The following is a 22495-nucleotide window of genomic DNA, read 5'->3' as shown; positions in this document are numbered from 1 at the left end:
AAGGAGTACCAATAGGGGGAATAATCGCCCCCTACACCAGGTACTGGAGATCTCCAAGCAGTCATCTGATCCTCCCCCCTCGGAAGGGAGGAGTCTAGCTCCTGTACCTCAGGAACTACAAATATACTGCTATAGCAACCCTGTAAGCTATGCAGGGACAAAAACACTTAGTATCGAGTACGACCAACATCGGGCGCCCCAGCAAGACAAAATAAATTGGGACCAACCTGATATCTAGGATAGAAGGGCCTCCAATAACTTGTAGAAACAAGAAAAACAACCTCGTAACAAGGAGGTAAGCAAACTTAGTACCCAAACAGGACCAGCCTGTTGTTAAGGACACAAAATGTCTGATATAACCCCAAAAGACCAGAGTGAACTAGTACCAAACCAGGACCAGCCTGCTGACCAGGGTACAACCGAACTGTTCAAGGGCTAACTGAAAGTTCTAAAGCCTAGCAGGTCTAGACTAAACAAAAACAGACAATGACAAATAAATAAGCTCTGAAACTTAAACTTTGTCTCTTAACCCTTTTTTTTTTTTTTTTAATGCAACTTCTGCCGGAAGTAACAACCATCGCAACCAGAAAATCTCTAGTATCAAAAATCCCAGAGAAGGAAAAAGTTTCCGAAAAGGAAAGGTCTACAACAGTCTCGAGCTCTAATCCTAATCAGATCAAAAGAAGAAGTAGGCCACACCCGCAGGTGAGCGCCAAGAAAGAAAAAGAAACACTGACAGGGCCAGCCTGTCAGGGAAGAGAGCTCAGACCGGGATTAGATACACAAGCAAAAGACAGACAGGAGTATGATCCACATCTAGCGCTGTTCACCATTAGAATCAGAAGACTGAGGATCCGGAGGCAAATGAAGACTAAAATCCTCCCAAGCCTCCAGTACCTGTCGCAGCAATACATGCAGGCACGTCAGACTGACTCCAAAGGCAAAACTTATCTCCAGCGGGGCATCTGAAGGCCCCGATCCTGACGGCTGTCCCCCTGAAGCCACAGAGGGCTCCCCTAGAGGAAAGACCCGCCAGATAAAGAGGACAATGATAAGCTCTTTGCTGGTCCTCAAGAAGCTGTAAATGCGCCAACAATATAGCCATGTGCAACCGAGAATCAACCTCTGGTGGAAAGTAACCTCCTTCCAGAGAAGGGGTAACGGAATTTGGGACAACTGCTTGCGTAGGAACAGATAATTCCAGGGAATGCGCCTCACGGGACACAGAATCCTCAGAGGTAGACTCCAATCTCTCCCCAGAGGGAGAAAAGAGCACTATTATGGCATACGGAACATAAAATGATTGGGTTGCATTACGTGGGCCTCCATACAATCTAAGCAGAAAACAGAATCGGACTCAGAAATCCTCCTCAGAAAAATCAGAATCCTCTATAACTTGAACAGACAAATTTGGACAAAAATAACTGGCACCTCACACCCCCAATGGCTGGGGCACTCACCACCTCCTATGACCCAGATAAGTAGAGAAACAGGTCCTCTCCACCACCACTCGTAATGATACAGAAATGGAGAATGAAAACGTGACCACACCCAGTCATGAGGTGCGCCAATTGTACGTTCCGTAATAGCCATGAGCCTCAGCATTTCTACTCAGTCATTTGTCTTTACCACTTTTTTATTTCTGTTTTTAAATTTTGCTCTTGATAAAGACTTTTAAACATCGAAACGCGTTGAGCTATTAAAAAACATTTTTTATGAAAGTTGAAAGACTGCTGACTTCTTTCTTCGCTGTATCAAGCCGGATTTCCTGTTTTTAAGGAGTAAGTTACTACTTTGTTTATCCTAGGCACACTGGATTATTTGTCATTGGAGTCTCCATCTATTTACAGCCAAATAACAGGCTTCACAGGAACACCACACATCCTACTTTGGAGACATACGTTCTTGGAGCTGAACTGCTGCAGCATATGGAGTGAGTATACTGCACCCATATTTATCTGGTAGCTATATACACCTCAAGCCCTTTTTTTTCTCTTCATTATCAGAGAAAAAATAATTTTACAGACCAGCGCCATCTATCTTCCTACAACATTTCTACACATAAGCAGACAGAATCACATAAATATGATTAAAGTCCCCCACTGTTTAATAACCCCCCTCAGGAGATATTAACCCTGGATTCCATAAAGATAAAGGAGTCCCACTGAGAACCTGTCTTCTATCATTTACATTACATCCACAATGAAAGTAAAATAAAACAATCTTACTGGAATCTATGCCATGGAACAGTAACACGGTCCGTCAAGTTTGATAGATAGTAGTGTTGCTTCTGACATTGACTTGAGTGAAGAAAGCAGGCAGCGATACTCGTCAACGCCGATTGCTTATGCAGCTGTTAATGTGAGTCGGGATGGTTTCACAGAAAGACTCTCCCTGCATCTCCGGACTCTAACTTTCATCCATGCTCTCAATGAGAGACTGACAAGACTACTTAAAACTCCATACCCATTTTGAAGAGTACTATCCTCCATAAGAGACTACTCCGTAGTCTACTGACACTTCTCTGCCAACCTCCTGTGACGAAAGGCAAAGAATGACTGGGGGATGAGGAAAGTGGGGGAGGTATTTAAGCCTTTGGCTGGGGTGTCTTTGCCTCCTCCTGGTGGCCAGGTTCTGTATTTCCAAAAATTAATTAATGAAGCTGTGGACTCTACCCGTTTTAAGAAGAAAAGGCAAGATGCAAGAGACATGCTGAATGCATTATAAAATGCCACAAACTAATAAAAATCCCTAAATGACAGATATCCCCTTATACTTTTTTATACACAATTATAGAGAGCCTGGAAGATTCCCACTTTATCACATACTCCCTCTACTCTATGCAATATGCTTTGGCATCACTTCTTTATAATCTGTCATGCCAATAAACTTGATTTAAATGACAAAAACAAGAGTGAAAAAAATAAAAGTTGTGTGACATAACGTTTTAAACAGTATGTATTGTATATCTAACCTGTCATAGCAGTTGATGTCATCCAACCAACAACCTTGCTTAACAATTTCAATAGACCCAGAGACATTTTTCCATGTAGCAAAGCAGTGTCGCCTTTTATCGTTATCCCCACTGCAGCTTTCAATTCCACTGCGTTTTGTCTCCTCTTTCTCCCAGTTTGCATTGTAGAAAACGCATTTCTGTGTATCTGATCGTCCAAGAATGGCACCTGAATTTTGCAGAAGCACAAACATCAATACAATATTGATAAAATATATAAGCTCTTCTATTTTCATATAAACAAACACATACAACAGCAACAAGAACAAAAAACAGATTATTTCAGCATCTTTATCATTGGAGTCTGATTATGTATGGAAAATATAGGGACAGTAAACGCCTTGTAATCACAAGCCATTCTGTTGCCTTGCTATAGACCACCAGCCGAGTCTAAAACTTGAAAACAAAACAAACAAATCTCATTTGCGGCAAACTTCACCAATCCCTTGCCTTAAAGTGAATGTATATTTTCACGAATTAAAGCCATGTTTTTAAAAATACTATTCATAAAAGTTTACATTGCAGCCATTTTTTTTTAAAAAATACTTACCTTTCCTTCCAAGCGTGGAACACTGGAGAAGCAACTCCCCCTACCAGGTCCTCTCTTCTTAAGTCAGAAATGACGAATCCGGCCTCCTCCAATGACGGCTTTCCCCCCCAAATAAAACATTGGGGAATCGCTGCTCCAGTGTTCAACGCTTGCAAGGAAGAAAAGGTAAGTATTAAAAAAAAATGGCTGCAATGTAAACTTTCATGAATGAAAGAGCCCCTGTTTTTAATACAATTTTTAAAAACAGGGCTTTCATTCGTGAAAATTTACATTAACTTTAAAAGGGACCTAAAACCCAGATTATTTTTTTTCTTTCATGATTCAGATAGAACATACAATTTTAAACAACTTTTTAATTTACTTCTATTATCAAATATTCATCATTTTGTTATCCTTTGTTGAAAAGCAGGAAGGTAAGTTGAGGAGTGTGCACATGTCTGCAGTACAGACAAAATCCAAACATTCTAAAAACCAAACTTTAAAAAAAAAAAAAAAAAAAGGAAATTTATGCTTACCTGATAAATTTATTTATTTTACGATATGACGAGTCCACGGATTTCATCCTTACTTATGGGATATCGCCTCCTGGTCAGCAGGAGGCGGCAAAGAGCTCCACAGCAGAGCTGCATAAATAGCTCTTCCCTTCCCCCTCAACCCAGTCATTCGACCGAAGTTAGGAAGAGAAAGGAAATGTCAAGGAGCAGAGGTGACTGAAGTTTAACAAAAAATAAAAACCTGTTTTAAAAAATGACAGGGTGGGCCGTGGACTCGTCATATCGTAAAATAAATAAATTTATCAGGTAAGCATAAATTTCCTTTTCTTTTACAAGATATGACGAGTCCACGGATTTCATCCTTACTTATGGGATACAATACCAAAGCTATAGGACACGGATGAAAGGGAGGGACAAGACAGGAACCTAAACGGAAGGCACCACTGCTTGAAGAACCTTTCTCCCAAAAACAGCCTTGGACGAGGCAAAAGTATCAAATTTGGAAAAAGTGTGAAGAGACGACCAAGTTGCAGCCTTGCAAATCTGTTTAACAGAAGCATCATTTTTAAATGCCCAGGAGGAAGCCACAGCCCTAGTGGAATGAGCCGTAATTCTTTAAGGAGGCTGCTGTCCAGCAGTCTCATATGCAACACGGATGATACTCTTAAGCCAAAAAGAAAGAGGTAGCCGTAGCTTTCTGACCCCTACGTTTCCCAGCAAAAACAAATAATGAAGATGATTGACGAAAATCTTTAGTCGCCTGCAAGTAGAACTTCAAGGCACAGACTACGTCCAAATTATGTAACAGACGCTCCTTCTTAGAAGAAGGGTTAGGAGTAGGACACAAGGAAGGAACAACAATTTCCTGATTAATATTTTTGCTAGAAACAACCTTATCCGAATGGAAAATAAAGATAAGGACAATCACATTGTAATGCCGAAAGCTCAGAAACTGCGAGCAGAAGAAATAGCAACCAAAAATAAAACTTTCCAAGATAATAACTTAATATCTATGGAATGCATAGATTCAAATGGAACCCCTTAAAGAACATTAAGAACTACATTTAAACTTCAAGGAGGAGCAATTGGTCTAAACACAGGCCTGATTCCGCCTGAAAAGGGTTGAACGTCTGGAACATCTGCCAGACGCTTGTGAAGCAAAATAGACAAAGCAGAAATCTGTCCCTTTAAGGAACTTGCTGATAACCCCTTCTCCAATCCTTCTTGGAGAAAGGATAAAATCCTAGGAATCCTAACCCTACTCCATGAGTAGCTCTTGGATTCGCACCAATAAAGATATTTCCGCCATATCTTATGGTAAATCTTTCTAGTAACAGGCTTACGTGCCTGAATCAAGGTATCAATGACCGAATCAGAGAACCCTCACTTAGATAAAGTCAAGCGTTCAATCTCCAGGCAGTCAGCTGCAGAGAAATTAGATTCGGATGATGGAAGGGTCCCTGAATGAGAAGATCCTGCCTCAGTGGACGCTTCCACGGTGGCAGGGATGACATGTCCACCAGATCGGCATACCACGTTCTGCGAGGCCACGCAGGAGCGATGAGGATCACCAAAGCCCTCTCCTGTTTGCTCTCCTCCCTCAGGTGATTGCTCGAGTCAAACGGAGGAAACACAAGCTAGGTTGAACGACCAAGGCACTGCCAAGGCATCTATCAGTTCGGCCTGAGGATCCCTTGACCTGGATCCGTATCTCGGGAGCTTGGCATTCTGACGAGACACCATGAAATCCAGCTCCGGCCTGCCCCACCTGAGAACCAGGTTGGCAAAGACCTCCGGATGAAGTTCCCATTCTCCCGGATGAAACGTCTGCTCAAGAAATCAGCCTCCCAGTTGTCCACTCCTGGGATATGGATAGCTGATAGGTGGCAAGAGTGAATCTCCGCCCAGCGAATTATCTTTGAGACTTCTAACATCGCTAGGGAACTCCTTGTTCCCCCTTGATGGTTGATGTAAGCCACAGTCGTGATGTTGTCCGACTAAAATCTAATGAACCTCATTGTCGCTAGCTGAGGCCAAGCCTGAAGAGCATTGAATATCGCTCTTAGTTCCAGAATGTTTATTGGAAGGAGTGTCTCCTCCTGAGTCCACGATCCCTGAGCCTTCAGGGAGTTCCAGACTGCACCCCAGCCTAGAAGGCTGGCATCTGTCGTTACAATTGTCCAATCTGGCCCGCGAAAGGTCATTCCCTTGGACAGATGGACCCGAGATAGCCACCAGAGAAGAGAATCCCTGGTCTCTTGATCCAGATTTAGTAGAGGGGACAAATCTGTGTAATCCCCATTCCACTGACTGAGCATGCATAGTTGCAGCGGTCTGAGATGTAGACGTGCAAACGGCACTATGTCCATTGCCGCTAACATTAAGCCGATTACTTCCATACACTGAGCCACCGAAGGGCGAGGAGTGGAATAAAGAACACGGCAGGAATTTAGAAGTTTTGATAACCTGGTCTCTGTCAGGTAAATCCTCATTTCTACAGAATCTATTAGAGTTCCAAGAAAGGATACTCTTGTGAGAGGGGATAGAGAACTCTTTTCTTCGTTCACTTTCCACCCATGCGACCTCAGAAATGCCAGAACTATGTCCGTATGAGACTTGGCAATTTTGAAATTTGACGCCTGTATTAGAATGTCGTCTAAATAAGGGGCCACTGCTATGCCCCGCGGCCTTAGGACCACCAGAAGTGACCCTAGAACCTTCGTAAAGATTCTTGGGGCTGTTGCTAACCCAAATGGAAGAGCTACAAACTGGTAATGCCTGTCTAGGAAGGCAAACCTGAGAAACCGATGATGATCTTTGTGTATCGGAATGTGAAGATACGCATCCTTTAAATCCACTGTAGTCATGTATTGACCCTCCTGGATCATAGGCAGGATGGTACGAATAGTCTCCATTTTGAATGATGGGACTCTGAGGAATTTGTTTAAGATCTTGAGATCTAAGATTGTGGTTCCCAAAAAAGAGGGAACCTTCAGACCAAACAGATTTGAATAGAATCCTTGTCCCTGTTCCTACTTTGGAACTGGGTGGATCACTCCCATAACTAGGAGGTCTTGAACACAGTGTAAAAATGCCTCTCTCTTTATCTGGTTTGTGGATAATTGTGAAAGGTGAAATCTCCCTTTTGGAGGAGAAGCTTTGAAGTCCAGAAGATATCCCTGGGATACAATTTCCAACGACCAGGGATCCTGGACATCTCTTGCCCAAGCCTGGGCGAATAGCATAAGTCTGCCCCCTACTAGATCCGTTAAAGGATAGGGGGCTGATACTTCATGCTGTCTTAGGGGCAGCAGCAGGCTTTTTGGCCTGCTTCCCTTTGTTCCAGGTCTGGTTAGGTCTCCAGACCGACTTGGAAAGGGCAAAAGTTCCCTATTGTTTTGCATTAGAGGAAGTTGATGCCGCACTCGCCTTGAAGATTGGAAAGGCACGAAAATTAGACTGTTTGGCCCTTGATTTGGACCTATCCTGAGGAAGGGCATGACCTTTTCCTCCAGTGATATCAGAAATGATCTCCTTCAAACCAGGCCCGAATAGGGTTTGCCCCTTGAAGGGAATGTTAAGCAGCTTAGACTTTGAAGTAACGTCAGCCGACCATGATTTAAGCCATAGCGCCCTGCGCACTTGAATAGCAAAACCAGAATTTTTAGCCGTTATTTAGTCAAATGAACAATGGCATCAGAAACAAAAGAATTGGCTAGCTTAAGTGCTCTAAACTTGTCAAGTATGTCATCCAATGGGGTCTCTACCTGTAAAGCCTCTTCCAGAGACTCAAACCAGAAAGCCGCAGCAGCAGTGACTGGGGCAATGCATGCAAGGTGCTGTAGAATAAAACCTTGTTGAATAAACATTTTCTTAAGGTAACCCTCTAACTTTTTATCCATTGGATCTGAGAAAGCACAACTGTCCTCGACAGGGATAGTAGTACGCTTAGCTAGGGTAGAAACTTCTCCCTCCACCTTAAGGACTGTCTGCCATAAGTCCCGTGTGGTGGCATCTATTGGAAACATTTTCTTAAAAATAGGAGGGGGACACCTGGTCTATTCCATTCCTTAGTAATAATTTCTGTAAACCTTTTAGGTATTGTAAAAACATCAGTGCACACCGGCACTGCATAGTATTTGTCCAATCTACACAATTATTCTGGCACTGCAATTGTATCAGTCATTCAAAGCAGCTAAAACCTCCCTGAGCAACACGCGGAGGTGTTCAAGCTTAAATTTAAATGTAGACATATCAGAATCAGGTTGAATCTTTTTCCCCGAGTCAGAAACATCACCCACAGAAAGAAGCTCTCCTTCCTCAGCTTCTGTATATTGTGAGGGAGTATCAGACATAGCTCTTAAAGCGTCAGTATGCTCTGTATTTCTTCTAACTCCAGAGCTATCTCGCTTTCTTCTAAACCCAGGTAGTCTGGATAATACCGCTGACAGTGTATTATCCATGACCGCCGCGATGTCTTGTAAAGTAAACGCTATGGGCGCACTAGATGTACTTGGCGCCATTAGAGCGTGAGTCCCTTGAGCGGGAGTCAAAGGGTCTGACACGTGGGGCGAGTTAGTCGGCATAACTTCGCCCTCGTCAGATTCCTCTGGTGATAAATTTTTTAAAGACAGAATATGATCTTTATTACTTAAAGTGAAATCAGTACATTTGGTACACATTCTAAGAGGGGGTTCCACCATGGCTTCCAAACATAATGAACAAGGAGTTTCCTCTATGTCAGACATGTTTAAACAGACTAGCAATGAGACCAGCAAGCTTGGAAAACACTTTAAACCAAGTTAACAAGCAAAAAATAAAAACGGTACTGTGCCTTTAAGAGAAACTATTTTTGTCAGAATTTGAAAAACAGTGAAAAAAAGCAGTAAATCAAACAAAATTTTTACAGTGTGTATAATAAGCTAACAGAGCATTGCACCCACTTGCAAATGGATGATTAACCCCTTAGTTCAAAAAACGAATAAAAAAAAACGATAGACGTTTTTTTAACAGCACACCAAACTGCCACAGCCTTGCTGTGGGCCTACCTTCCCCAACAAACGATTTTGGAAAGCCTAAGAGCCCTTGAGAGAGGTCCTATAGCATTCAGGGGACTCCTGGAGGAAGCTGGATGTCTCAGTCTGTAAAAGTTACTGAGCAAAAAAGCGCTAAATTAGGCCCCTCCCACTCATAGTAACAGTGGAAAGCCTCAGGAAACTGTTTCTAGGCAAATTTAAGCCAGCCATGTGGAAAAAAACTAGGCCCCAATAAAGTTTTATCACCAAAGTATATATAAAAATGTTTAAACATGCCAGCAAACGTTTTATATTGCAAATCTATAAGAGTATTACCTCAGAAAGTAAGCATACCAGTCGCTATTAAATCACTGTATTCAGGCTTACTTTACATAAATCTGGTATGCAGCATTTTCTAGCATTCACATCTTCTAGAAAAAAATGTAACTGCACATACCTCATAGCAGGATAACCTGCACGCCATTCCCCCGCTGAAGTGACCTCTCTCTTCAGTCATGTGTGAGAACAGCAATGGATCTTAGTTACAAACTGCTAAGATCATAGGAATCACAGGCAGATTCTTCTTCTATTTTCTGCCTGGGACAAAATAGTACAACTCCGGTACCATTTAAAATAAACTTTTGATTTAAGTAAAAAAACCACTATGTTACACCACTTCTCTCTTACTACCTCCATGCTTGTTGAGAGTTGCAAGAGAATGACTGGGTATGGCAGTTAGGGGAGGAGCTATATAGCAGCTCTGCTGTGGGTGATCCTCTTGCAACTTCCTGTTGGGAAGGAGAATATCCCACAAGTAATGGATGATCCGTGGACTGGATACACCTTACAAGAGAAATCTTCTTCCATATCCCCCTGAGGAGAATAGTACGCACCGGTACCATTTAAAATAAAAAACTTCTTGATTAAAGAAACTAAAACTAACACCTCACTTTACCATGTCTTCCTAGTATAACACAGGCAAAGAGAATGACTGGGGTTGGAGGGGAAGGGAGGGGCTATATATACAGCTCTGCTGTGGTGCTCTTTGCCACTTCCTGTTAGCAGGAGGTTAATATCCCACAAGTAAGGATGAAATCTGTGGACTCATCATATCTTTGTAAAAGAAAGAGTAAACACAGTTGATTGATAATAAATGGCTTCAGCCAAGTCAAACACTAACCATGAGTGAAAAAAGTTTGTGTGCTATGGTTCATATTCTCTGAAAAATGGCCAATAAATCAAATTCTTCCAGGGTATGTAAACTTATGAGCACAACTGTATATGAAGGCAGATACCTTAGGCCCCCAGCTGCAGTCTCCATTGTCTAAGCTGACAGCTGGAACCGCAGCATGCACCTGTGTTGGACATAGGTACTATGTTAAAACAGTATGCTGGGCAAAGTACAGTGTGACGTAGTATGTCCAAATAGCACAAGTGGTTAAACTGGGGTTTCATAAACCTACCCCTGTACAGACGTCTACTTGGATCAGTTGATCAACTGAAAATTTAGAGGGGGATGTGACCTTATTTGGAAGTGGGGAATTTCCTCTTTCATGTGAGAGGTGTGACAGCTAAGCCTATCTGCCCAGCTGTAACTGTGGGCATGAAGGGGTCTATTGCACTCAGCCTCTACTTCCCTTACACCTTTACCTCTACAAGAAACTAAAGGTACACCACAATGAATCCCCAAATTCTGCCTACAGCAACCCAGATTAACATTACTGCCACCACTAAGAGTTTTGAATAAGGGTGTTTGGGAACCCCATAACTCACATGACTTACAATTAGATAATGTGACTTTAAACTTCTTTCTACAGAGTGTGATTTCAGATATTAGAGCTCAAAAACTGATTAGATTAATATTTTTAATATCAAAAGACAAATACAGATTACAGTGCCAAATTACAAAAACAAAAGACATACAAAAGAACAAGAATAAATGCAAAAAACAAATTATTTAAGAACTTACCTGCCAAAATGATTTCTTTCATGTAATTGGCAAGAGTCCATGAGCTAGTGACGTATGGGATATACAATCCTACCAGGAGGGGCAAAGTTTCCCAAATCTCAAAATGCCTATAAATACATCAATCACCACACCCACAATTCAGTTTGGGGTGATAAAAAAAAAAAAAAAAAAAAAAAAAAAGAGTAAAAAGCATCAAAAAAAGGAACTGGAAATATAATTATGCTTTATACAAAAAAAACATAACCACCATAAAAAGGGTAGGTCTCATGGACTCTTGCCAATATGAAAGAAATGAATTTATCAGGTAAGTTCTTACATAAATTATGTTTTCTTTCATTTAATTGGCAAGAGTCCATGAGCTAGTGACGTATGGGATAGTAAAACCCAAAATGTGGAACTCCACAGAAGAGTCACAAGAGAGGGAGGGATAAAAATAAAAACAGCCATTTTCCGCTGACAAAATTAAATCCACATCCAAAAAAATAAGATTATCTCATAATTGAAAAGAAAAAACTTAACATAAGCAGAGGAATCAAACTGAAGCAGCTGCCTTGAGAACCTTTCTACCAAAAACTGCTTCCGAAGAGGCAAATACATCAAAACGGTAGAATTTAGTAAATGTACGCAAAGACCACCAAGTTGCTGCTTTGCCAATCTGATCAACCGAAGCTTCATTCTTAAAAGCCCATGAAGTGGAAACTGATCTAGTAGAATGAGCTGTGATTCTCTGAGGCGGGGCCTGACCCAACTCCAAATAAGCTTGATGAATCAAAAGCTTTAACCAGGATGCCAAGGAAATGGCAGACACTTTCTGACCTTTCCTAGGACCAGAAAAAAAACCAAATATACTAGGTCTTCCTGAAATCTTTAGTAGCTTCAACATATTTTAAAGCTCTTACAACATCCAGAGAATGTAAGGATCTCTCCAAAGAATTCTTAGGATTAGGACACAAAGAGGGAACAACAATTTCCCTATTAATGTTGTTAGAATTCACAACTTTAGGTAAACATTTAAATGCCTTATCCTGATGGAAAATCAAAAAAGGAGACTCACAAGAAAGAGCAGGAAATTCGGAAACTCTTCTAGCAGAAGAGATAGCCAAAAGGAACAACACTTTCCAAGAAAGTAGTTTACTATCCAAAGAATACATAGGCTCAAAAGGGGGAGCCTGTAAAGCCTTCAAAACCAAATTAAGACTCTAAGGAGGAGAGATAGATTAAATGATACGGACCAAAGCCTGCACAAAACAGTGTATATCAGGAAGTATAGCAATCTTTTTGTGAAATAAAACAGAAACAGCAGAGATTTGTCCTTTCAAGGAACTTGCAGACAAACCCTTATCCAAACCATCTTAAAGGAACTGTAAAATTCTAGGAATTCTAAAAGAATGCCAGGAGAATTTATGAGAACACCACTATGAAATATAAGCCTTCCAAACACGATAATAAATCTTCCTAGAAACATATTTACGAGCCTGTAACATAGCATTAATCACTGAGTCAGAGAAACCTCTATGACTAAGCGTTCAATTTCCATACCTTCAAATTTAACGATTTGAGATCCTGATGGAAAAAACGGTCCTTAAGACAGAAGGTCTGGTCTTAAAGGAAGTGGCCAAGGTTGGCAACTGAACATCCGGACAAGATCCACATACCAGAACCTGTGAGGCCATGCTGGTGCCACCAGAAACACAAACTATTGTTCCATAATGATCTTGGAGATCACTCTTGGAAGAAGAACTAGAGGCGGGAAGATATAAGCAGGTTGGAAAAACCAAAGAACTGCTAATGCATCCACCGACTCCGTCTGAGGATCCCTGGATCTGGACAAGTACCTGGGAAGTTTCTTGTTTAGATGGGAAGCCATTAGATCTATTTCTGGAAGACCCCACATCTGAACAATCTGAAAAAACACATCTGGATGGAGAGACCACTCCCCCGGATTTTAAGTCTGACGGCTGAGATAATCCGCTTGCCAATTGTCTACACCTGGGATATGTACCGTAGAAATTAGACCAGAGCTGGAATCCGCCCAAGAAAGTATCCAAGATACTTCTTTCATAGCTAGGGGAGTAAGTCCCACCCTGATTGACATATGTCACAATTGTGATATTGTCTGTCTGAAAACAAATGAATGGTTCTCTCTTCAACAGAGGACAAACCTGAAGAGCCCTGAAAATAGCACAGAGTTCTAAAATATTGATTGGTAACCTCGCCTCTTGAGATTTCCAAATCTCTTGTGCTGTCAGATATCCCCAGACAGCTCCCCAACCTGAAAGACTTGCATCTGGTGTGATTACAGTCCAGGTTGGACGAACAAAAGAGGCCCCCTGAACTATACGATGGTAGTCTAACCACCAAGTTAGTGAGAGTCGAACATTGGGATTTAAGGATATTAACTGTGATATCTTAATATAACCCCTGCACCATTGTTTCAGCATCCAAAGCTGGAGAGGTCTCATATGAAAACGAGAAAAGGGGATTGCGTCCGATGCTGCAGTCATGAAACCTAAAACTTCCATGCACATAGCTACTGAAGGGAATGACTGAGACTGAAGGTTCTGACAGGCTGAAACCAATTTTATTCGTCTCTTGTCTGTTAGAGACAGAGTCATGGATATTGAAACTATCTAGAAACCTAAAAAGGTGAACCTTGTCTGAGGAATCAAGGAACTTTTTGGTAAATTGATCCTCCAACCTTGTCTTTGAAGAAACGCTAGTTGATTCGTGTGAGATCCGGCAGAATGTAAAGACTGAGCTTGTACCAAGATATCGTCCAAATAAGGAAACGCCGCAATATCCTGTTCTCTGATTACAGAGAGTAGGGCACCGAGAACCTTTGAAAAAATTCTTGGAGCTGTCGCTAGGCCAAATGGAAGAGCGACAAATTGGTAATGCTTGTCTAGAAAAGAGAATCTCAGAAACCAATAGTTATCTGGATGAATCGGAATATGAAGATATACATACTGTAAGTTTATCGTGGACATATAATGACCTTGCTGAACAAAAGGCAGAATAGTCCTTATAGTCACCATTTTGAAAGTTGGCACTCTTACAAAACGATTCAAAATTTTCAGATCCCGAACTGGACTGAATGAATTTTCTCTCTTTGGGACAATAAATAGATTTGAATAAAACCCCAGACCCTGTTCCTGAAACGGAACTGGTATGATTACCCCTGAAAGCTGTAGATCTGAAACACACTTCAGAAAAGCCAGAGCCTTCACTGGATTTGCTGGAACGCGTGAAAAAAAAAATCTTCTCACAGGAGGTCTTACTCTGAATCAAATTATTTTAATCTGCCCCCCCACCAGCTGAGCTAGAATGAGGGCCGCGCACCTTCATGCAGACTTGGGGCTGGCTTTGGTTTCTTAAAAGGCTTGGATTTATTCCAACTTGAAGAAGGTTTCCAATAGGAACCAGATTCTTTGGGGGAAGGATTTAGTTTATGTTCCATATTCTATCGAAAAGAACGAAATTGATTAGAAGCTTTAGATTTAGTCTTAGATCTTTTATCCTGAGGTAAAAAAAAAAAAAAAAAAAAACTCACTTCCCCCCAGTGACAGTTTAAATAATTGAATCCAACTGAGAACCAAATAAATTGTTACCTTGGAAAGAAAAAGATAGTAATCTAGACTTAGATACCATGTCAGCATTCCAATACTTGAGCCATAAAGCTCTTCTAGCTAAAATAGCTAAAGACATAGATTTAACATCAATTTTGATGATATCAAAAATAGCATCACAGATAAAATGTTTAGCATGTTGAAGCAAGCGAACAATGCTAAACAAATCAGGATCTGTTTCCTGTTGCGCTTAGCTTTCCAACCAGAAAGTTGATGCAGCTGCAACATCAGCCATAGAAATGGCAGGCCTGAGAAGATAGCCAGTATATAAATAAGCTTTCATTAGATAAGATTCAAGTTTCCTATCTAAAGGATCCTTAAAGGAAGTACTATCTTCCATAGGGATAGTAGTACGTTTGGCAAGAGTAGAAATAGCCCCATCAACTTTGGGGATTTTTTCCCAAAACTCCAATCTGACTGCTAGCAAAGGATACAACTTTTTAAACCTAGAAGAAGGAATAAAATATGTAGCAGGCCTATTCCTTTGCAATCATATCAGAAATAGCATCAGGAACTGGAAAAACCTATGGAGTAACCACAGGAGGTTTGTAAACTGAATTTAAACGTTAGCTAATTTTAGTATCAAGAGGACTAGATTCCACAATATCCAAAGTAACAAACACTTCTTTTAATAATTTACCAATATACTCCATCTTAAAAAGATAAGTAGATTTGTCAGTGTCAATATCTGAGGTAGGATCTTCTGAATCAGATAGATCCATATCAGGAGGAGGATAATTCAGTATATTGTCGGTCATTTGAAATTTCATCAACTTTATGAGAAGTTTTAAAAGACTTTTTATGTTTATTAGAAGGCGGAATAGCAGACAAAGCCTTCTGCATCACATCAGCAATAAAACCTTTTATATTCATAGGGATATCATGTACATAAGATGTTGAAGGAACAAAAGGCATTGTACTAGTACTGATGGATACATTCTCTGCATGTAAAAGCTTATCATGACAACTGTTACACACTACAGCTGGAGATATAACCTCTGCTAACTTACAACAGATACACTTATCTTTGGTAGAACTGTTATCAGGCAGCAGGGATCCAACAGTGGTTTCTGAGACAGGACCATATTGAGACATCTTTCAAATGTAAGAAAAAAACATATAAAGCAAAATTATCAATTTCCTTATATGGCAGTTTCAGGAATGGGAAAAAAAATGCAACAGCATAGCCCTCTGAGCATAGAAAAAGGCAAGAGGCATATCGGAAGTGGGGTTTAAATAATTAAAATTATTTGGTGCCTTTGAATAATAGATTAACCACCTGGGTGTGAATCGTGAGGGATTGTGCCTATAGATGAGGGTAGTAAGGGATCAAAAAAAAAAAAAAAAAAAAAAGGGGGGGGGGGGAGGGAGTGAAGTGAAATGCTTTGTTCTTTTCTTCTTTCCCCGCATGGGGTCCTTCTTATTGACATCACCTTCATTGATCACTTCCACTTAGCGCATTGCTATTTTTGGCTCACTTGCACATGGATAAATTTCTTAACACTCAACCTAAAACTTCACCTTCAGCTATGGCGGTCCGAAAAAGGGACAGAAAAAATAAGATCACCTTGGAGACCTCTGCAGAGGTTCACCCAGTTGTTACTAATTCTTCACCTTTAAGTGAGCCGCTTGACACCCAATTATTGGAATCAAGTATTTCTGAAGCTTTGGCTCCTAAATTTGACAGCCTTAGGAATGAAATTAAGCAAGACATATCACTCTTAACAAAAGAATTCAGACAATTCTCAAGTAGATTATCGGAAGTAGAGCAAAGGATATCGGACCTTGAGGATCTTACTGTAGGTCAAAATACTAAGTTGGAAGCCTCTCTTTCTAATCTTACAAAAATTCAAGAAAAATTTGAAGACCTAGAAAACCGATCCAGGAGAAACAATATTAGAGTGATCGAGGTACTAGAGGAGAAGCAGTTTGAGGATCTTAATACATTTCTAACCATTACCCTACCACAGCTTTTACTAATTCCGCAGTCTCAGCCACAGATTGTGCTGGAGAGGGTGCACAGGTTAGTATGGCCCTTAACTGGTAAAGAAACAACTAGACCCAGGCCAATTATCGCCAAAATACTAATCTTTCAAGACAAAGTTACAATTTTTTCGAAAAACTCAACCCATTTATATTGGAGACAGAAAAACATAATTTATGTAAGAACTTACCTGATCAATTCATTTCTTTCATATTGGCAAGAGTCCATGAGCTAGTGACATATGGGATATACAATCCTACCAGGAGGGGCAAAGTTTCCCAAACCTCAAAATGCCTATAAATACACCCCTCACCACACCCACAATTCAGTTTAACGAATAGCCAAGCAGTGGGGTGATAAAGAAAGGAGTAGAAAGCATCAACAAAGGAAATTTGGAAATAATTGTGCTTTATACAAAAAAATCATAACCACCATAAAAAGGGTGGGCCTCATGGACTCTTGCCAATATGAAAGAAATTAATTTATCAGGTAAGTTCTTACATAAATTATGTTTTCTTTCATGTAATTGGCAAGAGTCCATGAGCTAGTGACATATGGGATATCAATACCCAAGATGTGGAGTCTTCCACTCAAGAGTCACTAGAGAGGGAGGGACTAAAACAAAAACAGCCATATTCCGCTGGGAAAATAATCCACAACCCAAAAATAAGTTTTATTTTCACTTTTGAAAGAAAAAAACTTAAATCAAAAAGCAGAAGAATCAAACTGAAACAGCTGCCTTTAGAACTTTTCTACCAAAAACTGCTTCCGAAGAAGCAAATACATCAAAATGGTAGAATTTACTAAATGTATGCAAAGAGGACCAAGTGGCTGCTTTGCAAATCTGATCGACTGAAGCTTCATTCTTAAAAGCCCATGAAGTAGAGACTGATCTAGTAGAATGAGCTGTAATTCTCTGAGGCGGGGTTTGACCCGACTCCAAATAAGCTTGATGAATCAAAAGTTTCAACCAAGAAGCCAATGAAAAAGCAGAAGCTTTCTGACCTTTCCTAGGACCAGAAAATAAAACAGACTAGAAGTCTTCCTGAAATTTTTAGTAGCTTCCACATAATATTTCAAAGCTCTTACCACATCCAAAGAATGTAAGGATCTCTCCAAAGAATTCTTAGGATTAGGACATAAAGAAGGGACAACAATTTATCTACTAATGTTGATAGAATTCACAACCTTAGGTAAAAATTGAAAAGAAGTCTGCAAAACTGCCTTATCCTGATGAAAAATCAGAAAAGGAGACTCACAAGAAAGAGCAGATAGCTCAGAAACTCTTCTAGCAGAAGAGATAGCCAAAAGGAACAACACTTTCCAGGAAAGTAGTTTAATCCTTTAAGGACACAGCTTTCAGTTTGCTCAATGGTTTTATGACGGAAAAAAACGTCATATCTCCTTAAGAGGTTAATGTCCAAAGAATGCATAGGTTCAAAAGGAGGAGCCTGTAAAGCCCTCAGAACCAAATTAAGACTCCAAGGAGGAGAAATTGACTTAATGACAGGCTTAATACGAACTAAAGCCTGTACAAAACAGTGTATATCAGGAAGTATAGCAATTTTTCTGTGAAATAAAACAGAAAAAGAGCGGAGATTTGTCCTTTCAAGGAACTTGCAGACAAACCCTTATCCAGACCATCCTGAAGAAACTGCAAAATTCTAGGAATTCTAAAAGAATGCCAGGAGAATTTATGAGAAGAACACCATGAAATGTAAGCCTTCCAAACTCTATAATAAATCTTCCTAGAGACAGATTTTCGAGCTTGTAACATAGTATTAATCACTGAATCAGAGAAACCTCTATGACTTAGAACTAAACGTTCAATTTCCATACCTTCAAATGTAATGATTTGAGATCCTGATGGAAAAACGGACCTTGAGATAGTAGGTCCGGCCGTAACTGAAGTGGCCAAGGCGGGCAACTGGACATCCGAACCAGATCCGCATACCAAAACCTGTGTGGCCATGCTGGAGCCACCAGCAACACAAAAGACTGTTCCATGATGATTTTGAAAATCACTCTTGGAAGAAGAACTAGAGGCGGGAAGATGTAAGCAGGTTGATAACACCAAGGAAGTGTCAACACATCCACTGCTTCCGCCTGAACATCCCTGGACCTGGACAGGTATCTGGGAAGTTTCTTGTTTAGATGAGAGGCCATGAGATCTATCTCTGGAAGCCCCCACATCTGAACAATCTGAGAAAACACATCTGGATGGAGAGACCACTCCCCTGGATGTAAAGTCTGGCGGCTGAGATAATCCGCCTCCCAATTGTCTACACCTGGGATATTAGACAGGAGCTGGATTCCGCCCAAGCAAGTATCCAACATACTTCTTTCATAGCTTGGGGACTGTGAGTCCCACCCTGATGATTGACATATTGATTGATTTTGCCGGTAAAGGATACAATCTTTTAAACCTTGAAGAAGGAACAAAGGAAGTACCTGGCTTATTCCATTCCCTAGAAATCATATCAGAAATAGCCTCAGGAATGGGAAAAACCCCTGGGGAAACCACAGGAGGTTTAAAAACAGCATTTAAACGTTTATTAGACTGAACGTCAATAGGACTGGTTACCTCAATATCCAAAGTAATTAACACTTCTTTTACTAAAGAACGCATATACTCTATTTTAAATAAATAAGTAGATTTGTCAGTGTCAATATCTGAGGAAGGATCTTCTGTTTCAGATAGATCCTCAGCAGAAGAGGATGAATTATGTTGTTGGTCATTTGAAATTTCATCAGCTAAATGAGAAGTTTTAAAAGACCTTTTACGTTTATTAGAAGGTGGAAATGCAGACAAAGCCTTCATAATAGATTCAGAAACAAATTCTTTAAAATTTACAGGTATATCATGCACATTAGAAGTTGAAGGAACTGCAACTGGCAATGTACTATTACTGATAGAAACACTATCTGCATGTAAGTTTATCATGACAACTATTACAAATGACATTCGGTGGAATAATTTCTACAATTTTGCAACAAATGCACTTAGCTTCGGTAGAACCGATGTCAGGCAGCAATGTTCCAGCAGAAACTTCAGAGACAGGATCGGATTGGGACATCTTGCTCAATGTAAAAGAAAAAACAACATATAAAGCAAAATTATCTATTTCCTTAAATAACAGTTTCAGGAATGGGAAAAAATGCAAAAAGCAGGAGGCAAACATGAATGGGGTATTGAAATAATGAAAAAATTTGGCGGCAAGTATGACGCACAACGTAATGTAAACTTTTTTGGCGGCAAAAATGACCGGAAATGACACACTTGGGTCACTAATGACGCTGCTGTGTGAAAGGTCTCGACGTCACGTATGACACCGGAAATTACGAAGTTGAGTCAAAAAACGTAATTTCCCACGCCAATAAAGTTCGCACCAAAAATGACGCAATAAAGTCTAACATTTGATGCACCCGCGGGCCTAATACCCGCAAATGCAAAAGTAGTCAAAATTGAAAAAGACTAAACCCCAGGTAAGAAACAAATTTCTTAAAGTGTTTATATTCCCAAATATGAAACTGACAGTCTGCAGAAGGAAATACATGAATATGACTCATGGCAAATATAAGTACAATACATATATTTAGAACTTTAAATAATTTGCATAAAGTGCCAAACCATAGCTGAGTGTGTCTTAAGTAATAAAAACATACTTACCAAAAAGACACCCATCCACATATAGCAGATAGCCAAACCAGTACTAAAAACAGAATTTATGTTTACCTGATAAATTTCTTTCTCCTACGGTGTGTCTGGTCCACGGCTTCATCCTTACTTGTGGGAATATTCTCTTCCCTAACAGGAAATGGCAAAGAGAGCACAGCAAAAGCTGCCCATATAGCTCCCCCTCTGGCTCCGCCCCCCAGTCATTCGACCGACGGTTAGGAGAAAAAATGAGGAACTATAGGGTGCTGTGGTGACTGTAGTGTATGGAATAAGAATTTTCAAACCTGACTAAAAGCCAGGGCGGGCCGTGGACCGGACACACCGTAGGAGAAAGAAATTTATCAGGTAAACATAAATTCTGTTTTCTCCTACATTGGTGTGTCCGGCCCACGGCTTCATCCTTACTTGTGGGAACCAATACCAAAGCTTTAGGACACGGATGAAGGGAGGGAGCAAGTCAGGTTACCTAAACGGAAGGCACCACGGCTTGCAAAACCTCTCTCCCAAAAACAGCCTCTGAAGAAGCAATTTGTAAAATTTGGCAAAAGTATGCAGAGAAGACCAAGTCGCTGCCTTACAGATCTGATCAACAGAAGCCTCGTTCTTGAAGGCACATGTGGAAGCCACAGCTCTAGTAGAGTGAGCTGTAATTCGTTCAGGAGGCTGCCGTCCGGCAGTCTCATAAGCCAATCGGATGATGCTTTTCAGCCAAAAAGAAAGAGGTAGCAGTAGCTTTCTGCCCTCTCCTCTTACCAGAATAAACGACAAACAAAGATGATGTTTGTCTGAAATCCTTTGTTGCTTCTAAATAGAATTTTAAAGCACAGACCACATCTATGTTGCGTAACAAACGTTCCTTCTTTGAAACTGGATTCGGACACAGAGAAGGAACAACTATTTCCTGGTTAATATTCCTGTTGGAAACTACTTTTGGAAGAAAACCAGGTTTGGTACGTAAAACTACCTTATCTGCATGAAATAACAGATAGGGAGAAGTACACTGCAAAGCAGATAACTCTGAAACTCTTCTGGCAGAAGAAATAGCAACTAAAAACATAACTTTCCAAGATAGTAACTTAATATCTATGGAATGCAAAGGTTCAAACGGAACCCCTTGAAGAACTGAAAGAACTAAGTTTAGACTCCATGGAGGAGTCATAGGTCTGTAAACAGGCTTGATTCTGACTAACGCCTGTACAAACGCTTGTACATCTGGCACGGCTGCCAGACGTTTGTGCAACAAGACAGACAGAGCAGATATCTGTCCCTTTAGAGAACTAGCTGAAAGACCTTTCTCCAAACCCTCTTAGAGAAAAGAAAGAATCCTAGGAATTTTCATTTTACTCCAAGAAAAACCCTTGGATTCGCACCAACGGATATATTTGTGCCATATCTTAGGGTAAATCTTCCTAGTCACAGGCTTTCTGGCTTGAACCAGAGTATCTATAACTGAATCTGAAAACCCACGCTTAGATAGAATCAAGCGTTCAATTTCCAAGTAGTCAGTTGCAGAGAGACTAGATTTGGATGTTCGAATGGACCTTGTACTAGAAGATCCTGTCTCAAAAGGTAGCTTCCATGGTGGAGCCGATGACATATTCACCAGGTCTGCATACCAAGTCCTGCGTGGCCACGCAGGAGCTATTAGGATCACCGAGACCTTCTCCTGTTTGATCCTGGCTACCAGCCTGGGATGGAGAGGGAACGGTGGAAACACATAAGCTAGATTGAACGACCAAGGCACCACCAATGCATCTACTAGTGTCGCCCTGGGGTCCCTGGATCTGGACCCGTATCGAGGAACTTTGAAGTTCAGACGAGACGCCATCAGATCCATATCCGGAGTGCCCCATAGTTGAGTTAACTGGGCAAAGACCTCCGGGTGGAGTTCCCACTCCCCCGGATGGAAAGTCTGACGACTCAAATAATCCGCCTCCCAGTTGTCTACTCCTGGGATGTGGATTGCAGATAGGTGGCAGGAGTGATCCTCCGCCCATTTGATGATCTTGGATACCTCTGTCATCGCCAAGGAACTCTTTGTTCCCCCCTGATGATTGATGTACGCTACAGTCGTCATGTTGTCCGACTGGAATCTTATGAATGTGGCCTTCGCTAGGTGAGGCCAGGCCAGGCCAGGAGCGCATTGAATATCGCTCTCAGTTCCA

General features: G+C 40.8%; 1 protein-coding gene across 2 annotated transcripts in view; it reads right to left on the bottom strand.

Annotated features, from left to right (window-relative positions):
* The window catches only part of ACVR2A (activin A receptor type 2A), a 398918-nt gene that overhangs the window by 287187 nt on the left and 89236 nt on the right, over positions 1-22495 (bottom strand). For both annotated transcript variants that reach the window (XM_053698276.1, XM_053698277.1), the window contains exon 2: positions 2975-3182. In XM_053698276.1, coding sequence (XP_053554251.1) covers positions 2975-3182 — 208 coding nt within the window. The remainder of the gene's footprint in view (positions 1-2974; positions 3183-22495) is intronic.

This window comes from Bombina bombina, chromosome 1 (assembly GCF_027579735.1).
Source record: "Bombina bombina isolate aBomBom1 chromosome 1, aBomBom1.pri, whole genome shotgun sequence".
NCBI lineage: Eukaryota > Metazoa > Chordata > Amphibia > Anura > Bombinatoridae > Bombina > Bombina bombina.
The sequence above is the reverse complement of the archived record's forward strand: the minus strand, read 5'-3'. Positions and strand labels throughout refer to the sequence as shown.